This window comes from Hylobates moloch, unplaced genomic scaffold (assembly GCF_009828535.3).
Source record: "Hylobates moloch isolate HMO894 unplaced genomic scaffold, HMol_V3 SCAFFOLD_10, whole genome shotgun sequence".
NCBI lineage: Eukaryota > Metazoa > Chordata > Mammalia > Primates > Hylobatidae > Hylobates > Hylobates moloch.
The window spans coordinates 100,025,587-100,044,440 of NW_026652285.1; the positions used below are offsets into that span (position 1 = coordinate 100,025,587).

Genomic DNA, 18,854 nt, shown 5'->3' on the forward strand with positions numbered 1-18,854 from the left:
GCGATTTGACAGATGCCAAAGGTTCAGGTCCTGATTCTTCCACCCGCCAGCTGCCTTTCCATCCTCAGTGTTCTCATCTGTAACATGGGGATGAGGGTCATCATAACAGCTTCCTCTGGAGTCAGCAAGCAGGCCAGTAAATAACACCTGCACAGCACTCGGCCGGCTCCTGCTAAGTGGGCGTTGCCCAGGAACTGGTGACTACCGTCACAATTATTTATGCCCAGTCAATGGGGAGATGTGGGCTCTTCCCCTCAACACACCTTGCTCCTGCCCCTGCCATGCTCTTTCCCAGACCAACGCTCATCCTTGGTTTGACCACCTGGCCTTTTTTTTTTTTTTGGAGAGTCGGGATCTTGCTCTGTTGCCCAGGCTGCAGTGCAGTGGCTCAATCATAGCTCACTGTAGCCTCCACCTCCTAGCCTCAAGCAATCCTCTGCCTCAGCCTCCTGAGCAGCTACAGGTATGAGTCATTATGCCCAACTAAGTTTTGAAAATATTTGTGGAGAAAGAGTCTCGCTATGTTGCCCAGGCTGGTCTTGAACGCCTGGCCTCGAGTGATCCTCCCACCTTAGCCTCCCAAAACATTGGGATTACAGGCATGAGCCACCGTGCCTAGCGCCTAGCCAACTTCTATTCATCCTGCAAAACCCTGTCCTGAAAATCTCACTGAAGCCAGTCCCTCCTTTCTTAGGTGCATCCGTCCTTGGATATCTTTGGAGAACCAGAACCATACATGTCCAGGTGTGCTGTTTTGATTTGTCGGTGTGTCTGCACTCCCAGCAGACAGTGAGTTTTTCCAGGACAAGGAGAGTCCACACCATTCCATGTCCCAATCAGTTAGTCCAGGGCTCCGAGCAAACATCCATTTCTGCTATTGGATACAGCGAGTTCTAGATTTCTCTTCAAAGAATCAGTATGTCAGTATGTTCAGTTCTTTGTCCTCCATTTTAAAGTTTAACTTCCTCGTAGTTTCAGTAACAACCTTTTCCACCAGTTGTAATCAGTAGTTCACATCTGTTCCCCTGGTTACCTGCTCCATCTTGACTCATCCTGGTCATGTGCTTTGACCTCACTCACCCCTGGTCACCTGCTTTGACCTAAGTCACCTTTAGTTACGTGTTCCTAACCATCCTTCCTGCCAAACTACTCACCCCGCCACTCTGGCTCATATCCCTGCTCTCTCTAAAATAGCCAATTGGAATTAGCTTAGACTGTGCAGTCCAACCCTAGCCGATAGGGGAATGATGCAGCAGTAGGGGCTACCTGCATCAGGAGTAAGAACCCCTTCCCCTCCCTTGTTCAGAAGTGCTCTCGCCATTACTCCATTCTGGAATTGCACCCTTCTATAGAAGTAAAAATTGCCTTGCTGAGAAAATTAAATTTATGTTCAAGTGCTATTTCTTTGCAGCACTGAGGAACAAGCATTTTGTTTCTAACACTACAAACATCCATTTGTGGAACTGGCTGGTCAGGGCTGCCTCTGACCTGCTGGGTGACCCACATCAAGTCCCCCCACCATTCTGGGACTGTTTCCCCATGGCTAGTCGGTGGGGAAGAGGGAGGGGTGGATAAGATATATTCTAAGTTCTACTAGGGGTCTGACAGTCTGAGGTTTCACCTAAGGATGAAGGCAGGAGGAAGAGAGGGCAGGGCGTAGATGGGGCTGCCGAAGGTAAAGGCAGGGTCCCAGGGGTTGTGCCCCGGATGGGAGGGCTGTTATGGGGACCAGGGAAAAGGCTGAGTGCCTGCGGGGAGAAGATCAGGCAACAGGAAGATCTTCATCCTCTCCACTGCAGCAGCACACTGCAGTGCTTAGGTCCAGGGCTCAAGCCCCAGTGGCTCATTTCAGGGCAGTGTTACTTGGATAAATTTCTTCACCTGGCCGGGCGCGGTGGCTCATGCCTGTAATCCCAGCACTTTGGGAGGCCGGGGCGAGCGGATCACGAGGTCAGGAGATCGAGACCATCCTGGCTAACACAGTGAAACACTGTCTCTACTAAAAATACAAAAAATTAGCCGGGTGCAGTGGCGGGCGCCTGTAGTCCCAACTACTCGGGAGGCTGAGGCAGGAGAATGGCGTGAACCCGGGAGGCGGAGCTTGCAGTGAGCCGAGATCGCGCCACTGCACTCCAGCCTGGGCGACAGAGCGAGACTCCGTCTCAAAAAAAAAAAAAAAATTTTCTTCACCTGACTGAGTTATATGAGTGCCTCAGTCTCCCCATCTGTCAAATGGGGAAAGAGTATCTCCTTTGTAGGGCTTTTGCAAGCATTAAGTCTGACAGTACACATACCACGCTTAGAGCAGCGTCTAGCATCCTGTAAGTGCTGAATAAATGTCAGTTGTTATATCATCTCTTTATCCCACCCCCACTCCTGCCACAGGGGTTGAAGCCAGCTGAACCCTGGATGAGGGTCCCCTTCAGCCTCCAAGGCTGGTGCCCCAAAGCCTGGGCTGCAACTAGGAAGCAGGGTCCCAGAGCCAGGGTAAACAGTTCTTTAGGTCTCCAGCATTCGGGCCACAAAAGTTGTGGGGAAAAGAAGCTGAATTTGGAAGCAGACGGCCTGGAGTTGAAATCTGGACCTGTCATTTGTCCCAAGCCTCAATTTTCTCATCTGTAAACTGGGGATAGAGGCAAGGAGGAGCTGGCACTATGCCTGACATGGGGACAGAGGAGAGGTGGCCGCCTCACTCTTGCCCAGATCCACCTCCAGCCCCGGGGCAAACGAAGGCTCTGTCGCCAGAGGGCCCAGCACCAACACATCCGTGACCACAAGCAAGTCCTTCTGTCCCTCTGGGTCACATCTGTCTGGCTGAGGTGAGGGAGAATGCTAATGGTCACGTCCCCCGTGTCTTGGGGACCCCACCCTCTCCTGGTTCACACGGCTCCTACTCCAGCCTCTTTTTCCTTCTAGCAAATGGGAACACAGCCTCTAAGAGACGGGTGTTTGTGGTCTCGATCTTGCACCACTGACCCTTGTGCAGCAAGTCCCAGACTCCGACACAGACAGCCAGCAGCATGGGGACTTCAAGTCCTCCAGCAAAGGATCGTCCACACTCAGGAACACTCTTCAATCCCAGCCGCCCAGCACAGGCCACGAGCCCCTGCAACCTTGCTGCCTGGACGCAATCCACAAGAAATAATCCAAAATACAGGAAAAGGTGCATGTACCAAAACTGTGCATTGTGGTAGTATTTATAACTAGAACAAAGGGGAAACCACCTAAATATTTAACAATAAGGGGTCTGCTAAGCAAACGGTGACAAGTTGATGGGACAGAATATTCCAGAACTGCAAGAGGATGGTCATGGAGTCCACAGGACAACATGGAGACCTGGTTTGAAAGAAGTAGACAAAAGACTCCCAAAATGTGGGCCCATCTGGATTAAAAGTAGCTTAAAAAGTTAGGAAAAAAACCTAGTAAGCCATCTACCACCATACTAACAGTACGTGTATCAATAAAGGAGTTCCGAGGTAATTTTTTCCCTTTTCTCTATTTTTTTTTGAGGGGCAGGCTGAGGCAGCTATAGGGTTAATTTTAATTGCTTTAAAAAAAAAATCTCTACATGCTTGTTCTTTTTTTTTTTTTTTTTTTTTTTGATACAAAGTCTCGCTCTGTCACCCAGGCTGGAGTGCAGGGCTTGATCTCGGCTCATCGCAACCTCCACCTTCTAGGGTCAAGTGATTCTCCTGCCTCAGCCTCCCAAGTAGCTGGGATTACGGGCGCCCACCACCACGCCTGGCTAATTTTTGTATTTTTAGTAGAGATAACATTTTGCCATGTTGGTCAGGCTGGTCTTGAACTCCTGACCTCAGGTGATCCACCTGCCTCAGCCTCCCTCCCAAAGTGCTGGGATTACAGGCGTGAGCCACTGCACCCGGCCTCCTTGTTCTTAAAACAAAACAAAACAAAAAAACGCAAAATGACAGGAAAGTGTGTCTTAGAAAGTCAAAGTCCCAGCCAGGCACGGTGGCTCACGCCTGTAATCCCAGCACTTTGGGAGGCTGAGGCGGGCGGATCACGAGGTCAGGAGTTCGAGACCAGCCTGGCCAACATGGCAAAACTCTGTCTCTACTAAAAATACAAAAATTAGCCGGGTGTGGGGCCAGCGCCTGTAATCCCAGCTACTCGAGAGGATGAGGCAGGAGAATTGCTTGAACCCAGGAGACGGAGGTTGCAGTGAGCCTAGATTGTGCCATTGCACTGCAGCCTGGGTGACAAGAGCAAGACTCTGTCTCAAAAAAATTTAAAAAAGAAAGTGAAAGTCCCACAGAGAAAACTCCAGACCAGAGAACAGTAATAGTGGGTTAAATAGAAAATTCTATTCCAGAATTTTCTCTGTGCATATTGTACATTATTACTATTTGATTGTTGCCAAAATGGAATTATTGTTGTTTGGGCACCTAACAGTGTGTCCCTGATACCCGTCCACGGCAGTGTTCATATGGCTCTGCCTTCTTGGTGCCTGCTGCATGATATTCCATTGTGTGGTAATTTATTAACCGTCTTTGCTCGTGGACATTTAGATCATTTCCAGTTACCGGGTTTTTGTTACAGGTACCCATGGCCCACATCTTTACAGAGTTGGACGAGTAACTCTAGAAGGCTGACTTCTGAAGGTTGATTTGTGAGGGTAACAAGTCACATGCAAGGTACAGTTTTAGGAGATTCTTCCAAGTGGTGCCCCCAAATTCTAGACCCATTTCTAGGATGTCAGGGTCACTCCTACCCCCACCCCCAGCATAGAGATCTGGGTTCCAGGCCCTGGCCCCAGGCTCCCCTCTGCCTTCCATGGGCCTCAGCTTCCCAGACCATAAATGAGTTGGGTTGATGGTCTGTTGTACCTTTGAGCCTGTGACCCCTGGTGCACTGGGACCAGCTCCTACCTGCTCACAGGAGCAGACGGATAGGTTTCCAGGAGCTTTTCCAACTGGCTGTTACATAGCTATTACTATATATTTTTAAAAGGTCATGAATGTCCAAAGTCATTTCTTCCTAATGGTTTTACATCCCTGACTGTCATCTCTGCTCTCGATGTGATCTGCGCCTGCAGAGACTCTGGAGAACCAACCGCCAGGTGTTACTGGGCACTGATTCCCAGCTCCAAACTTGGTGAGTTGGTGGCTTGAAGTCAGCCAGGTGGGAGTACTTAACGCTGTGGAAATCCACAGACGCTACAAATTGAGCTCCCCACCCCGTTGTTAATTATTTACCAGCACATCACTGCCTTTGATCCTTTAAAACCAGGCCCTAAATGTCTGCATGGACCTTTCTCTAATGACTAAGAGGAAGACAGTGTTACTACAGCGAGAAATATGAGGGAGGGAGATCTTGGAGCTTAGGTAGGGGCTCCGTCTTAGCCATGTGAACTTGGCAGGTTAGAGCCTCCATTTTCTCTTCTGTAAAATGGGGATGATGATGGCAGCCATCTTGCAGGGTCGTTGTGAGCCGCATTAAGAGGATTCGCCCTATCACGCCTTGCTAGGAGCAAACATTTAGGGAGCCGCAGGCCGGGAGTCAAATCCCTGCTAAGTCACTTAATATGTCTGACACTCAGTTTCCTATCAATCAGGTGGTGGGCAGAGCTTTAGAGACCCAGAATCAGGGACTCTAAAATGCCGTCAGGTGGGGAGGTGAGGAGAAGTTGGCTGCCCCACCGCTGTTTTCCTTCCCCTTCCTCCCCACACTCTTAGCTCGCTTCTGCCCCTCTTCCCCCAGATCCATCAAGAAGCCCCTGGATGCACAAGTGGGTCAAAGGATGTCCACAGGACCGGCCAGCGCTTGAGGTGGCCGAGGGATAGGGAGTGGGACATGGGGCTGGGGGTCCCTGGCTCCTCACCGCCCCTCCTCTGGTCAGTTTCAGAAAGCAGCAGAGGCCATGACCCCTTGGAAGAGGCCCCAGGCCGAGGAGCCCTGCAGAACCCCTAACCTGGCCGGCACCCACTCCTGCACCCTTCCTGGGGATCAGGGAGGTGGGAGGGAGGCAGGGCAGGGCCCTGCAGCCTTGGCCTGTTCAAAGGGTTTTAGGAGCTGCTCAAAGGCCCTGGGGAAGGTGAGCTGGAGGAACTTAAAGCTAAAAATAAAACAACACAGAAGTGGCCAGTCTGCCAGAGCCCTTTCTGCAATGATCCCTCACCACCCACCTCCTCAGCAACTCTGAGACGGAAGTCTGTTCTCATCCCCACTTTGCTCAGAGGCCCGAAGGCAGACCCCAGGATCACACCACAAGGAAGTACCTATGTGAGATTTGAACCCAGAGCCGGTGCTCGGTGCTCAGAGCCCAGGCTGTGGACCCTCCTTCCCATCCATTCCTCATGGGGAAACTCAAGGCCCAGAGAGGCCAGGAAACTCTCCCGTGGCTGCACAGCATTCTGGGACCTAGGCTTCCCGGGGAGTAATGGAACACAGCTGGGTGAGCAGATGCCAGAGACCAGGGTTAAAGTGAAACAGTCAGCCCAGTTTGCCCGAGGCCTTCAACACTGAAAGTCCTGCATAACCATTTAGTTTCAGCAAACTGGGAGGGTTGGTGACCCTCCAAAGCCCCAAGGATGGCTCTGCTGGGCGTGAGCTCAGGATACAGGAAGGAGGCCGGGAATACTTGGGGCCTGGTCCGTGCACCGGAGGCCGAATCTCCCCACCCCGGGTCCCCTGGACACCTACTTGTGGGGCTGAGGCTGCAGCCGGCCAGCAGCAGGGCAACAGCCAGAGGGAGCGTGCCGCAGTCCATGCTGTCCACGTGGGGGCCTGTGCGCTGGGCCTTATCCAGTGTCCAAGGGCAGGGCTGCGGGTGGGCACCAGGGCCGGCGTGGGCTCGCGCGGGGACCCGAGGGGAGCAGGCGGCCGGAGCGACGGCGTCCCTGCTCCAGCCTTCTGGGGTGGCGGCCGAGGGGTCAGGAGAAGTGGACACAGGGACGCGGGGCTGGGCTGGAGTTGCTGTCCGAAGGATGGGCGGGGAGGGGGTGCTGGGCTCCAGTGGATGGCAGTGACGGCAGCAGTCCTGGCCCCAGGGCACAGATGAAGGCTGTGGTATGACCGGCAGCAGGGAGCTCCCGGCTCATCCAGCCCTGCCGGCCCAGGGAGGCAGGAAATGCGCTTCCTTAGAGAAGGGGCTGGGCCAGGCCGTCTGCCAACCGGGTAGAGGAAGTGCCACGGGCTTTGTCACTGGGTGGGGGGCCCTGGGATGGGGGGGGCAGTGGGGTGGGAGGGCCCAGGCTCTAGGCTTGTCTCCCCACGCACCCCACCCTCCCATCCCACCCTCTCCAAGGCTGGTGGGTGGGGACGCATCAGGCAGCCCCACAGATGAAAACAATCACCCTAACAGCCCACCGAGGGGACCTTTCAGGGGGCTGGTCTTGGCTAAAGTAGTTCGTGTGGAATTTGTGACCCACCTGAGCTCACTGATCCCATTTTGCAGATGAGGAAACAGAGATCCGATGTGTTGAGATCACTGGTTCAAGAAGATGGTAGTGCTGGGATCCTGCCCACCTCCACCACTTCATGTCTTGTCAGGCACCAAGCCCGGCCTACTAAGTGCAGTTGACATGGGGCTGCCTAACAGGCAGGAAAACTGAAGCTCAGGCTAGGGAGGGAAGTCCCAAAGTGGCACAGCAAGGCGGCTAGGGCTGGCGTCTCTGGGCTCAGAGCAACTGCCCAGGGCCACACACTTCACGTCTGACCCCTTCATGGGTGGAAAATCCTTCACGGACAAAACACAGCTCCAGGCCGGGTGCAGTGGCTCAAGCCTATAATCCCAGCACTTTAAGAGGCCGAGGCAGACAGATCACTTGAGGTCAGGAGTTCGAGACCAGCCTGACCAACATGGTGAAAACCCATCTCTACTGAAAATACAAAAGTTGGCCGGGCATGGTGACGTGTGCCTGTAGTCCCAGCTACTTGGGAGGCTGAGGCTAGAGAATCACTTGAATCTAGGAGGCGGAGGTTGCAGTGAGCCGAGATCAGGCCACTGCACTCCTGCCTGGGTGACAGAGTGAGACTTGGTCTCAAAACAAAGAAAAGAAAAAAAAAAAGCTCCAAACGATGGGGACTTTAATGGCACTTCTGAAGTCATGTGGCCCTGGGTTCAAAACCTACTGGCTTGCTCTGAGCCATGAGACCTTGGGCAAGGCCCCTCAATTCTCAGCGCCCCCTGTTTGCAAAGTGGGGCACGATGACTTCCTGGCCAAGCCATTATGATATTTCTGAGGGTCAGGACACTACAGCACTGAGCCCTGGGACATACAGGAGATGCTTCCCCATCAGTGCTCCCTGAGCAGGGTGACAGTCCCCAAACTGTCCCGTGTTCATTCTGCAAACAGTAAGCGCACCTACTATGTACCCACCATGGGACTACTCAAAGGTAGCACCCAGGGCCAGGCCCATGGAAGCTCAGAGAAGGAAGTCTGGGCCACCTGGAGGGGCTGGTATTTAGGCCTGCCCTTTGAAAGACTGGGTGAGTTGGGGGTGGGGAGAAGAAGGGGTGAGGAAGGCATGCCAGGCAGGGGTGCCAGACTAAGCAAAGGCACAGAAGCAGGAAGCAGTCGGACCACCGTGAGACCAGCAGGGGTGTGGTGGGGACGGGAAGCTGGAGAGGCAGAGTCTGGCCCTGCATTGGGAGGGCCTCAAATGCCAGGACTTTGTCCTTAGGGCCACTGGGAGTCATGGAGAGTTCTTGAGCAGAAGGACCCTGGCAGAGCTGGGCTTTGAGAGGGCAAATCTTTGTGTGCTGCCAGGACCCATGGTGAGATGGAGCCAGAAGGTTCTTCTCCCTGGATCCACCTGCCCTGGGTCACAGGTGGAGAAATTGAAGCCCAGGGAGGGAGGAGAAGGCTGAAGCCCTGGGTGCCTCTGGAGGGAGGATGTTTGTCCGGGGTCTGAGGCCTGGCCTCTCCGTGTTTATTGGCCGGCCCCGGTGACAAGAGTAGGCCGTGTGTTTGTCTCTGCGGGAGCTGTCACAGGGGCTGGGAGGGTTGGTGTGGCTCTTTGGGTGGTGATTGGGGATAGTTTTGCTTGCCCAGCCTTGTGGCTGCCTGGCCAGTTTGCAGCCAAGCATGGCTGTGAGGTCGAGAGAGTGTCCTCTCCCAGGGGGCTACCCTGAGAAGGGCATCTCCTCTGCCTTTTCCTGTAACCTCAGAGACGAGGCCATGGGCACTGCGAGACAAAGGGTGTCTCAGTGAGGGTTCAGGGGTGGCTGTGAGGTTTCCCCAGGCCCCAGACCAAGATCTGTGCCCCAGGGACAGTTAATCCAGCCCTAGGGGCTGAGCACTCTCTCTGCACCAGGGCCCGCCCTAGGCGTTCACCTTATCAGCTCTGAATCCTCACAGCCACCCCGGGAGGTGGGTACCGTTATACCCCCACTTTACAGAGGAGGAACCCCAGCTGGCGGGTGGTGACCCCAGGGCTGCCTGGCTCCAAGTTCACCTCCTTCCCCGCCACCACCCCCTGAACTGAGTTTGGAGTGAGGGACAGATGTGGCAGGGGCTGCGGGTATCACAGGGTGTTGGGGACATCTGGGGCAGTGACAGGGACCCTGCAGGAGGCTCTTCCCAAACCTTCCTCCCTCCCCTTCCCTCCACACTGCACAGTCTGTCCCCATCCACGTTGTAAACAAGACCCAATGGATTCTCTACAAAGCAGGAGAGACTCCAGATGGACTCCAGGAAGAACTGGGGCCCCGACCCCAGACACCTCATGGAGGAAGGAAGAGATTGGGACCACCGTGGGTTGGGGTTGAAGCGGAAGTCACCTCTGGTTCCCACAGCACCCTGACCTTCCCCGTCACACCTAAGCCTGTGTGCAGCCATCTGCATGTATCTCTCTACTTGACTAGAAGCCCCACGAGGGCAGAGACTTTGACACTCTTTGCACTGCTGTGTCCCCAGCACAGAGCCCAGGGCCTTTTGGCTCTTGAGATAGATTTGCTGAAAGCATGAGGGACCCTAGAAGTCAAGGCAGGGGTGGGGGTCATGGAGGCCCAGAGAAGTGGGCCTTGTCATTGGTTCCCAGGAGAAAAGGCCAGTCCTGCATTGGGTCTCCTGCCCTAGAAAGCCTGATGGCCACATGGCCTCACTGCTGGGCACAGGCCTTGGGGTAGCTGTCTTCTATATCCCCCAGCTGCACTCTCCCTCTTGTGGGACACATCTGCTTCCCCACCCCAGCCCACCGCTGCAGAGATCAGAGGAGGCAGGAGGAGGAGGGTCCATCTTCCAGCCCCTTCCCTGCAGGGTCACTGCATACTGGTGGCCTCCCTCCACTGAAGGCCACGGTCCTGTTGGGGACCCCCTCCACCCAGCCCTGTCCGGCTGTGGACTCAGCTCCTCCCCTGGCCCCTTCAGGCTGAGGGTGGTCACAGCCCACGCCGCTGCCAGCCCTGGGGTTCTGCACCGTCCCTTGGGGCTTCCCTACACCCCGACCACACCTGTGTAAACAGACCCTTCACCAAACTCTCCTCCAATGATCCTACTGGAACGTGCCATCTGTTTCCTGCCGGGGCTTTGACTGATACGGATGTGTTCAGGTGCCGTCTGTCCACACGCCCGAGAGACGCATGGCTGATGGCCAGGCCCCTGTGCCTGGACCCCACAGAGGGCAGATGCACACTTTCTGCTCCTTCTTCCTCCTGGCTGGCCAGGAAGGCCAGGGCTGCAGGAAAGGACAGAGCACGTCCACCCTGGCCACTGGCCACTGAAGGAATTTCAGGCGGCCCCCAGGGACCCACCAGGCGGCTGACCGTCTCCAGCACTGGCCTGGAGCCAGGGGCCATTGATAACATCAGGGCCAGACCCACAGGGCGGAGCAGGGTGCCCAGGCTCTGCCCCACACTGGCCAGGTGGCCTCAGGCAAGATCTTTGTTTGTTTGTTTGTTTGTTTGTTTGTTTGAGACAGAGTCTCGCTCTGTCACCCAGGCTGGAGTGCAGTGGCATGATCTTGGCTCACTGCAACTTCCGCTTCCTGGGTTCAAGCAATTCTCCTGCCTCAGCCTCCCGAGTAGCTGGGAACATGCACCATCACACCCGGCTAATTTTTGTACTTTTAGTAGAGACAGGATTTCACCATGTTGCCTAGGCTGGTCTTGAACTCCTGACCTCAAGTGATCCACCCGCCTTACCCTCCCAAAGTGCTGGGATTACAGGCATGAGCCACCGCACCCAGCCAGATCTTTCCACTTTCTGAGCCTCAGTTTCTTCATCTGCAAAAGGGGAGGGCAGCCTGCTGGTCTAGAGGAGTTCAAAGGGCAAGACAAGAATTGGAATTGCGCCACCATCCATGAGCTTGCCTGGCCCTGTGCCAAGTGCCACTTCACAGCCACTTCAGTGGCTGAGGCTGTCATGTCGGCATTTTACAATGGAAGAAACTGAGGCTCAGGTTTGCAAGGCCACAGGGCTGGGAAGAGGCAGAGGATAATTGAAATCCAGGCCTTTTTCCCTTGGCTTCCAGAACATTCTGTCCTGGCTTTCCTCCCACCTCCCTGGTCACCTTATCTGTCTCCTCCCTGGTTCCTCCTTGTTCCCCCAGGGTTGGTCGTTGGCCCCTTCCTTCTCTGTTTACCCTCACTCCCAAGCCAGGTTTTCTCAAACCTTTGTGACCCTGGCGTCACGTCCCAGCACAGACCTTGGGACTCAGACTCAAATAATGGAAACAAGCATTTTGTGGTCCTGTAGATAGATTTGCGGCTGTGATGCCCTCCAGTAACCCCCAACCTGTTGCATTTTCTTTCACTACTCGTCACAAGCTCATCTGTTGGTTTTGTTACCCACCAACGAGTCTTGGCCATAAAATATAATGCCCTAGACTGTTGCTACTCAAAGTGTGGTCTTGTTTCTTCTGGAAGCTTCTTATAAATGCAGATTTGAGCCAGGCTTAGTGGCTCAAGCCTGCAGTCCCAGCTACTCAGGAGGCTGAGGCAGGAGGATTGCTTGAGCCCAGGAGTTCAAGGCTGCAGTGAGCTGTGATCACGTCACTGTGTTCCAGCCTGGGTGACAGAGCAAGACCTTGTCTCAAATAAAAAAAATGAAGGGCCGGGTGTGGTGGCTCACACCTGTAATCCCAGCACTTTGGGAGGCCAAGGTGGGTGGATCACATGAGGTCAGGAGTTTGAGACCAGACTGGCCAACATGGCAAAACCCCGTCTCAACTAAAAGTACAAAAATTAGCCAGGTATGGTGGTGGGTGCCTATAATCCCAGGAAGCTGAGACAGGAGAATCTCTTGAACCCAGGAGGTGGAGGTTGCAGTGAGCTGAGATTGCACCACTGTACTCCATCCTGGCTGACACAGCGAGACTCTGTCTCAAATAAGTAATAAAAATAAAAAATGAAAAATGAAAACATTTTAATAAGAAGAAATGCAAGGGCTGGGCACAGTGGCTCATGCCTGTAATCCAGCACTTTGGGAGGCCAAGGCAGGTGGATCACCTGAGGTCAGGAGTTCGAGACCAGCCTGGGCAACATGGTGAAACCCTGTCTCTACTAAAAATACAAAAATTAGGTGTGGTGTTGCGCGCCTGTAATCCCAGCTACTCATGAGGCTGAGGCAGGAGAATTGCTTGAACCCGGGAGGTGGAGGTTGATCTCAGCGAGCCGAGGTCGCACCACTGCACCCCAGCCTGGGCAACAGAGCAAAACTCCATCTCAAAACAAAAACAAAAAACAAAAAGAAATCAAACTCTTAGGTCCTGTCCCAGACCTGCTGGATCCGAACCTGCGTTTTCACAAGATCCCCAAGGGAATCGTGTGCACGTCAACGTTTGAGAAGGCCTGTTCCAGGCAACCTTGTCCAGACAACAGCTTTAAATACCATCTAGATATCAAGGGCTCCCGACTGTATGTCTCCAGCCAGAACTCCCCCTGGCTCCAGGGCCCTGGATGTCATATCTCAGACTCCACACGTTGAAAACTGGGCTCTGTTCTTTCTCTGCAAACTGCTCCTGCCTCAGTCTTTCCATCTCAGACCTTGACCTCCTCCTACTGCACAAGCCTTGGGGTTGACCTTGGGTCTTTCTCTCATGCCCTCATCCAAGCCACAGCAAATCTGGCAGGCCCTCCCTCAGATTCCCAAGGACTGTGGAATATGGCTGCTTCTCACCACCCACAGCCACCTCCCTCTTGGAATGTCACAGTCCCCAGTCCCTTCACTGAGCCTTTTCTTGCTTCCAACTTGCCCCCAGCCTTTTCTCTGCTATCAAGGGAGCTTGAGTCCAATTCCATCCTGGCTCTGCTCAGCACCCTCCACTGGCCATCGTCTCCCTCAGAGTCAAAGCCAAAGCCCCTCAGGCCAATGAGGTTCTCCCTGCCCCCTCTTCAGCCTCCCCTTCTGCTCACCTCCACCCCACTCCACTCCAGCTCCTTGCTCTTTCTCAAATGTGCCAAGCACATGCCCACCCCAGGGCCTTTGCACCTGCTGTTACTGCTTGCTGAAACGTTCTTCCCCTAGGTCACCACAGGGCTCGCTCCCTCATCCCTGATCAAATGTCACACGGCCAGTGAGGTCTTCCCTGAGCAGCGCATTTAAAACGGCCCTCTCCTCCCACTAGCAATGGGCCCACGTGGCACCATCTGACACTAGATATTGTTTTTTTGTTTGTTTGTTTGGAGACGGAGTCTTGCTCTGTTGCCCAGACTGGAGTGCAGTGGCATGATCTCGGCCTACTGCAACTTCTGCCTCCCAGCGGATTCTCCTGCCTCAGCCTCCTGAGTAGCTGGGATTACAGGTGCTTGCCACCACACCTGGCTAATTTTTGTATTTTTAGTAGAGACAGGGTTCTGCCATGTTGGACAGGCTGGTCTCGAACTCTTGAGCTCAAGTGATGCACCATCCTCGGCCTCCCAAAATGCTGGGATTACAGGCATGAGCCACCGTACCCGGCTGACACACTATATATTGTTGATTGATTTGTCTTCCTTTCCAGAACAGAAGTTCTATGAGGACTGGGGTTCTGCCTTGTTTGCTGCTGAATCCCCATCGCTAGGAATAGTGCCTGGCCTGGTAGGTGCTGAAGAAGCTTGTGAATCAATGAGTGGGTTTGGCCACTAGGCTATACGGCTCAAGGTCTCATGGGCGATGATTTGAGTCCCCAGGGTATGGGTGTTGGGGGCATTCCGAGCCCAGGGACAGGGTCTCTGAAGAGGGGGAATGACTCCCGTAGGGTTTGGTCACGTCCCGCCAGACCCTACTGTGTTCTAGAAGAGCAGAGTCCCGTAAAGTCACCCTCTCTTTCCCCAAGGAAGGGGCCCTGGGAGCTGGAGCCTCCAAATCCTGGGTGAAATTGGCCTTCCTGATGAAACACACCCCCCCAGAGCTAAAGAACCCATAAAACCCCCCTAGGAGACAGAGGATTCCACTGAGCCAGGATTCTAGAACCTCTGAGTTGTAAGGACTCTGAGCTGATAGAAAGAGAAACTGAGGCCCAAGAGGGAAAGGGACTCACCCAGCACTCCCAGTGTTGGGTTTACAGGCGTGCGCCACCGAGCCTGGCTTATTGTTATTTCAGTGTAAATTCCCACCATGGTAACCCATGCAGGAGCCCACTCACTAGAACCCCTGGGCACGGGGAGAAGGTCTCACCCCCTGCACCTGCTGCTGTGCAGCCTGGGGCCAACCGCACAGCCTCTCTGGGCCCACTTCCCTAGTGAGGGAGCCCTGTGCGCACAGGCTGCACGTGTCCAATAGGGCTCCTGGCCCCCACTCCTCTAAAGCCCCCCCTCGCGGAGTCGCCAGGCCTTCCTGTTTACTCGAGGCCCCTAGAGCGGCTGGGAGGCGACAGCCTTGGCCTCCTCTGCTCCCCACTTCCTTCCTCTCCCACTTCAGCGCCTCCGGCCCAGGCCCTCAGGGCCCTCGAGGCCAAGACCTGGAGGCACGGTCTTTGCGGGGGGGTGGGGGGCAGGGGTCATCTGAGGCCACTGCCAAACGAGTCCTGCCCGGGAGCACCCAGGTTATAGAAGCTCTAATCCCACTGGCTGGTCAGAATGTTCCAGCACCTTGGGACGAGCCACTGCCTGGAGTGTCCCTAGAGATAAGAAATGTGTGACAGCATTGACGTTATCCAACCCAACACCACGCCCAACTCTCAGTCCACCAGTGGGGGTGAGCACTCACTGACCCTGGAGGGGTCCCCTCCTCCTCCACACTCCTCCCTGAGCTCCTGCCTCCACGGGACCCCCTCTGGCCCTCCCTCCGCTAAGCAGGATCTCCCTAAGCTCCTCACCGTATCAGCCGTAGAGCAGCAGCCTGGGTGTCACCACCTAACCTGGGCCTGCTGAATCAGAATCAGCTGTTTCACAAGACCCCCCCACCCCGGGATATTCATGCATGCACCAAAGCTGGAAGTGCTGCAGATCTGACCTTCCTGTCTGGTTTTAACACCCTTCACGAGCCTCGCCTATTAGGCATTTGTGTCTCAAAGGCTTAACCTGATTCTACGAAGACTTTACAATTAACTTCCAGTTTACAGAAATGTTGAAGGATAAAGGTGCAAGTTAAACAACACCATAAGGAGGGACAGGTGAATGTAGGAGGAGGAATTCTCTGCAGAACAGCTGGTTCCTTCACAGAAAGAGGGGGAGAGTGGTCCTAGATTAAAAGAGATCTTGGCTGAGCTCAATGACTCATGCCTGTAATCCCAGCACTTTGGGAGGCTGAGGCAGGCAGATCACCTGAGGCCAGGAGTTCGACAGCAGCCTGGGCAACATGATAAAACCCCGTCTCTACTGAAAATACGAAAATTAGGCATGGTGGTGCACGTCTGTAGTCCCAGCTACTTGGGACGCTGAGGCACAAGAATCACTTGAGCCTGGTAGGTGGAAGTTGCAGTGAGCTGAAATTGCACCACTGCACTCCAGCCTGGGTGACAGAGCGAGACTGTCTCAACAAAAATATAAATAAATACATAAATAAGATCTGATGAACATCACAATCAAATGCGATGTGCAGTCCTGGATTGCATGCAAGTTTCAACAAACCAGCTATAAGACCATTTTGGAGACACTGGGGAAAATTGCACACGGGCTGAGTATTAGCTATTATGACTGTGTGTGAGAGTGGCAGGAGTGTGAATTTAGTGTTATTGGAACTCTGAGTTGTGGTTATTTAGGAAAATGTTCTCATTTTTGGTCATACTTTATTTTATTTTTATTTATTTATTTTTTGAGACAGGGTCTCACTCTGTTGCCCAGGCTGGAGTGCAGTGGAGTGCCCAGCCTTTGGTCATACTTTAGGGGTAAATTTTTCTCATATTTGTAATTTACTTAAAATATTTTGGCAAGGCCAGGCATGGTGGCTCACGCCTGTAATCCCAGCACTTTGGGAGGCCGAGGCAGGTGTTTGAGACCAGCCTGCCCAACATGGTGAAACCCCATGTCTACTAAAAATACAAAAATTAGCTGGGTGTGGTGGTGTGTGCCTGTAGTGCCAACTACTTGGGAGGCTGAGGCATGAGAAACATTTGAACCCAGGAGGCGGAGGTTGCAGTAAGCCGAGATCACGCCACTGCACTCCAGTCTGGGCAACAGAGTGAGATTTGGTCTCAAATAAATAAATAAAAATACAATACTTTGGCAAAAGTTAAACAAGGAAGCAAGTATGGGGAAATGTTAACAATTGCTAAATGTCGATGGGTATATGGGTGTTCAGTATATATTTTCTTCCAATTTTCATTAAAAAAAAAAAAAACCCAAACAAACAAGAAACAAAAACTGGCTAGATGTGGTGGCTCACACCTGTAATCCCAGCACTTTGGAAGGCAGAGGTGGGAGGGTCACTTCAGGCCAGGAGTTCAATACCAGCGTGGGCAATATAGTGAGACCCCTGTCTATAATAAAAAATAAAAATTAACCCAGGCGTGGTGGTTCACACCTATAAGTTCAGCATTTTGAGAGGCTGAGGTGGGCAGATCACTTGAGCTCAAGAGTCTGAGACCGGCCTGGGCAACATGGTGAAACCCCGTCTCTACCACAAATACAACAACAAAAAATTGGCCGGACATGGTGGTGTGTGCCTGTGGTGCCAGCTACTCGGGAGGCTGAGGTGGGAGGATCAATTGAGCCCGGGAGGCGGAGGTTGCAGTGAGCTGAGATCACGCCACTGTACTCCAGCCTGGGTGACAGAGTGAAACCCCATTTCAAAATAAACAAATAAAATAAATAAATTTAAAAAATTAGCTGGGGCTGGCCGGGCGCGGTGGCTCACGCTTGTAATCCCAGCACTTTGGGAGGCCGAGGCGGGCGGATCACGAGGTCAGGAGATCGAGACCACGGTGAAACCCCGTCTCTACTAAAAAAATACAAAAAATTAGCCGGGCGTGGTGGCGGGCGCCTGTAGTCCCAGCTACTCGGAGAGGCTGAGGCAGGAGAATGGCGTGAACCCGGGAGGTGGAGCTTGCAGTGAGCCGAGATTGCGCCACTGCACTCCAGCCTGGGCGACAGAGCGAGACTCCGTCTCAAAAAAAAAAAAAAAAAAAAAAAAAAAAATAGCTGGGGCTGGTGGTGCACACCTGTAGTCCCAGCTACTTGGGAGGCTGAGGCAAGAGGATCACTTGACCCCAGGAGTTTGATGCTGCAGTGAGCTATGATTGTGCCACTGTATTCTAGCCTGGACAACAGAGTAAGACCCTGTCTCTAAACAAATAAACAAACAAAAAACACACAAAAATACACCTCTTGGTCAGGTGCAATGGCTCATGCCTGTAATCCCAGCACTTTGGGAGGCCGAGGCAAGCAGATCATTTGAGGTCAGGAGTTCGAGATCAGCCTGGCCAACATGGTGAAACCCTGCTTAGCTGGGCATGGTGGTTCACACTTATAATCCCAACTACTCGGGAGGCTGAGGTGGGAGGATTGTTCGAACCTAGGAGGCAGAAGTTGCAGTGAGCCGAGATTGCACCACTGCACTACAGCCTGGGTGACAGAGTAAGACTCTGTTGCAAAAAACCAACCAACCACAAAACACCTCTTTCTTAGCCTCTCATTGCCCTTATGAGAAAAGCCTGATACGTGGATCGGCATTCGAAACCCTGTGAGTCTGGTTCGTACACTGCTAGCCTTGTCTCTTGCTACCGCGACCCCACTAGCCTGCGTTACAGCCCTCCTCTGAGGTCTCAGCTCTCCCCACACCCACAGGTCCTTTTCACCTCTGTGGCTCTGCAGAGCTGTTCCCTCTGTCCTTCCTTGCCCTCTGTTTTGTGGTGAACTCCCAGGTGTCTTCAGGGCCCTGCCCCAGAACTCTGGCTCAAGGAACCTCCCACCACTAAGTCTCCTCTGAGCTTGGTGCACTCAGCTGCCCAGAACTGGTCTTGGTTGCGTGGGTCTGATGGGATGTTGCGAACACAGGTCTCTCCTCATGCTGGAAGCCATATCACAGCAGGCCAGGGGCCTCTGAGCCTCTGTCTTGCTGGCACGGCAGGTGCTCCAGCAATGTTTGCAGAACAAGCGAACATGCATGAAAGAAATTCCCAAAGGAAGGTTTACGGTGGCAAAGACGGGGTGGCGGTTCTCAGGGCTTTAAAACTTTTTGTGTTTCCAAGTTTTCAGCAAAGAGGATATCTGCATCTAGACAGATGAGAGAGGGAGAGAGATGATGGGTAGGTATTGTTTACGTGGATAAAGTGATTCTGTGGTGAATCGTTTGACAATTTGAATCAGCTTAGATTTCACAAACTGGGACTCACCCGGATGAATGAAGCTGTGATCAAAATAAAGATAAGGTAGATGATAAAGAACTAGGACCCACCCACCAAACCGCCTCCTTATTACTTTGTCTTCATCCTGAGACAGAATGGATGTGTGAGACAGTGTGTGTGCGTGTAAGAGTGAATGTGTGTGAGTGGTTTGTGTGCACGTGTGTGGTGTGTGCACTGCATGACTG

At 53.3% G+C, this 18,854-nt stretch overlaps 1 protein-coding gene across 1 annotated transcript in view; it reads right to left on the reverse strand.

Moving 5' to 3' along the window:
- ENG (endoglin) overlaps positions 1 to 7,093 on the reverse strand; it is a 42,984-nt gene extending 35,891 nt beyond the window's left edge. Inside the window, exon 1 of the mRNA XM_032165202.2 lies at positions 6,664 to 7,093. Coding sequence (XP_032021093.1) covers positions 6,664 to 6,730 — 67 coding nt within the window. The 5' untranslated portion in view covers positions 6,731 to 7,093. The remainder of the gene's footprint in view (positions 1 to 6,663) is intronic.
- Positions 7,094 to 18,854: the final 11,761 nt, after the last annotated feature.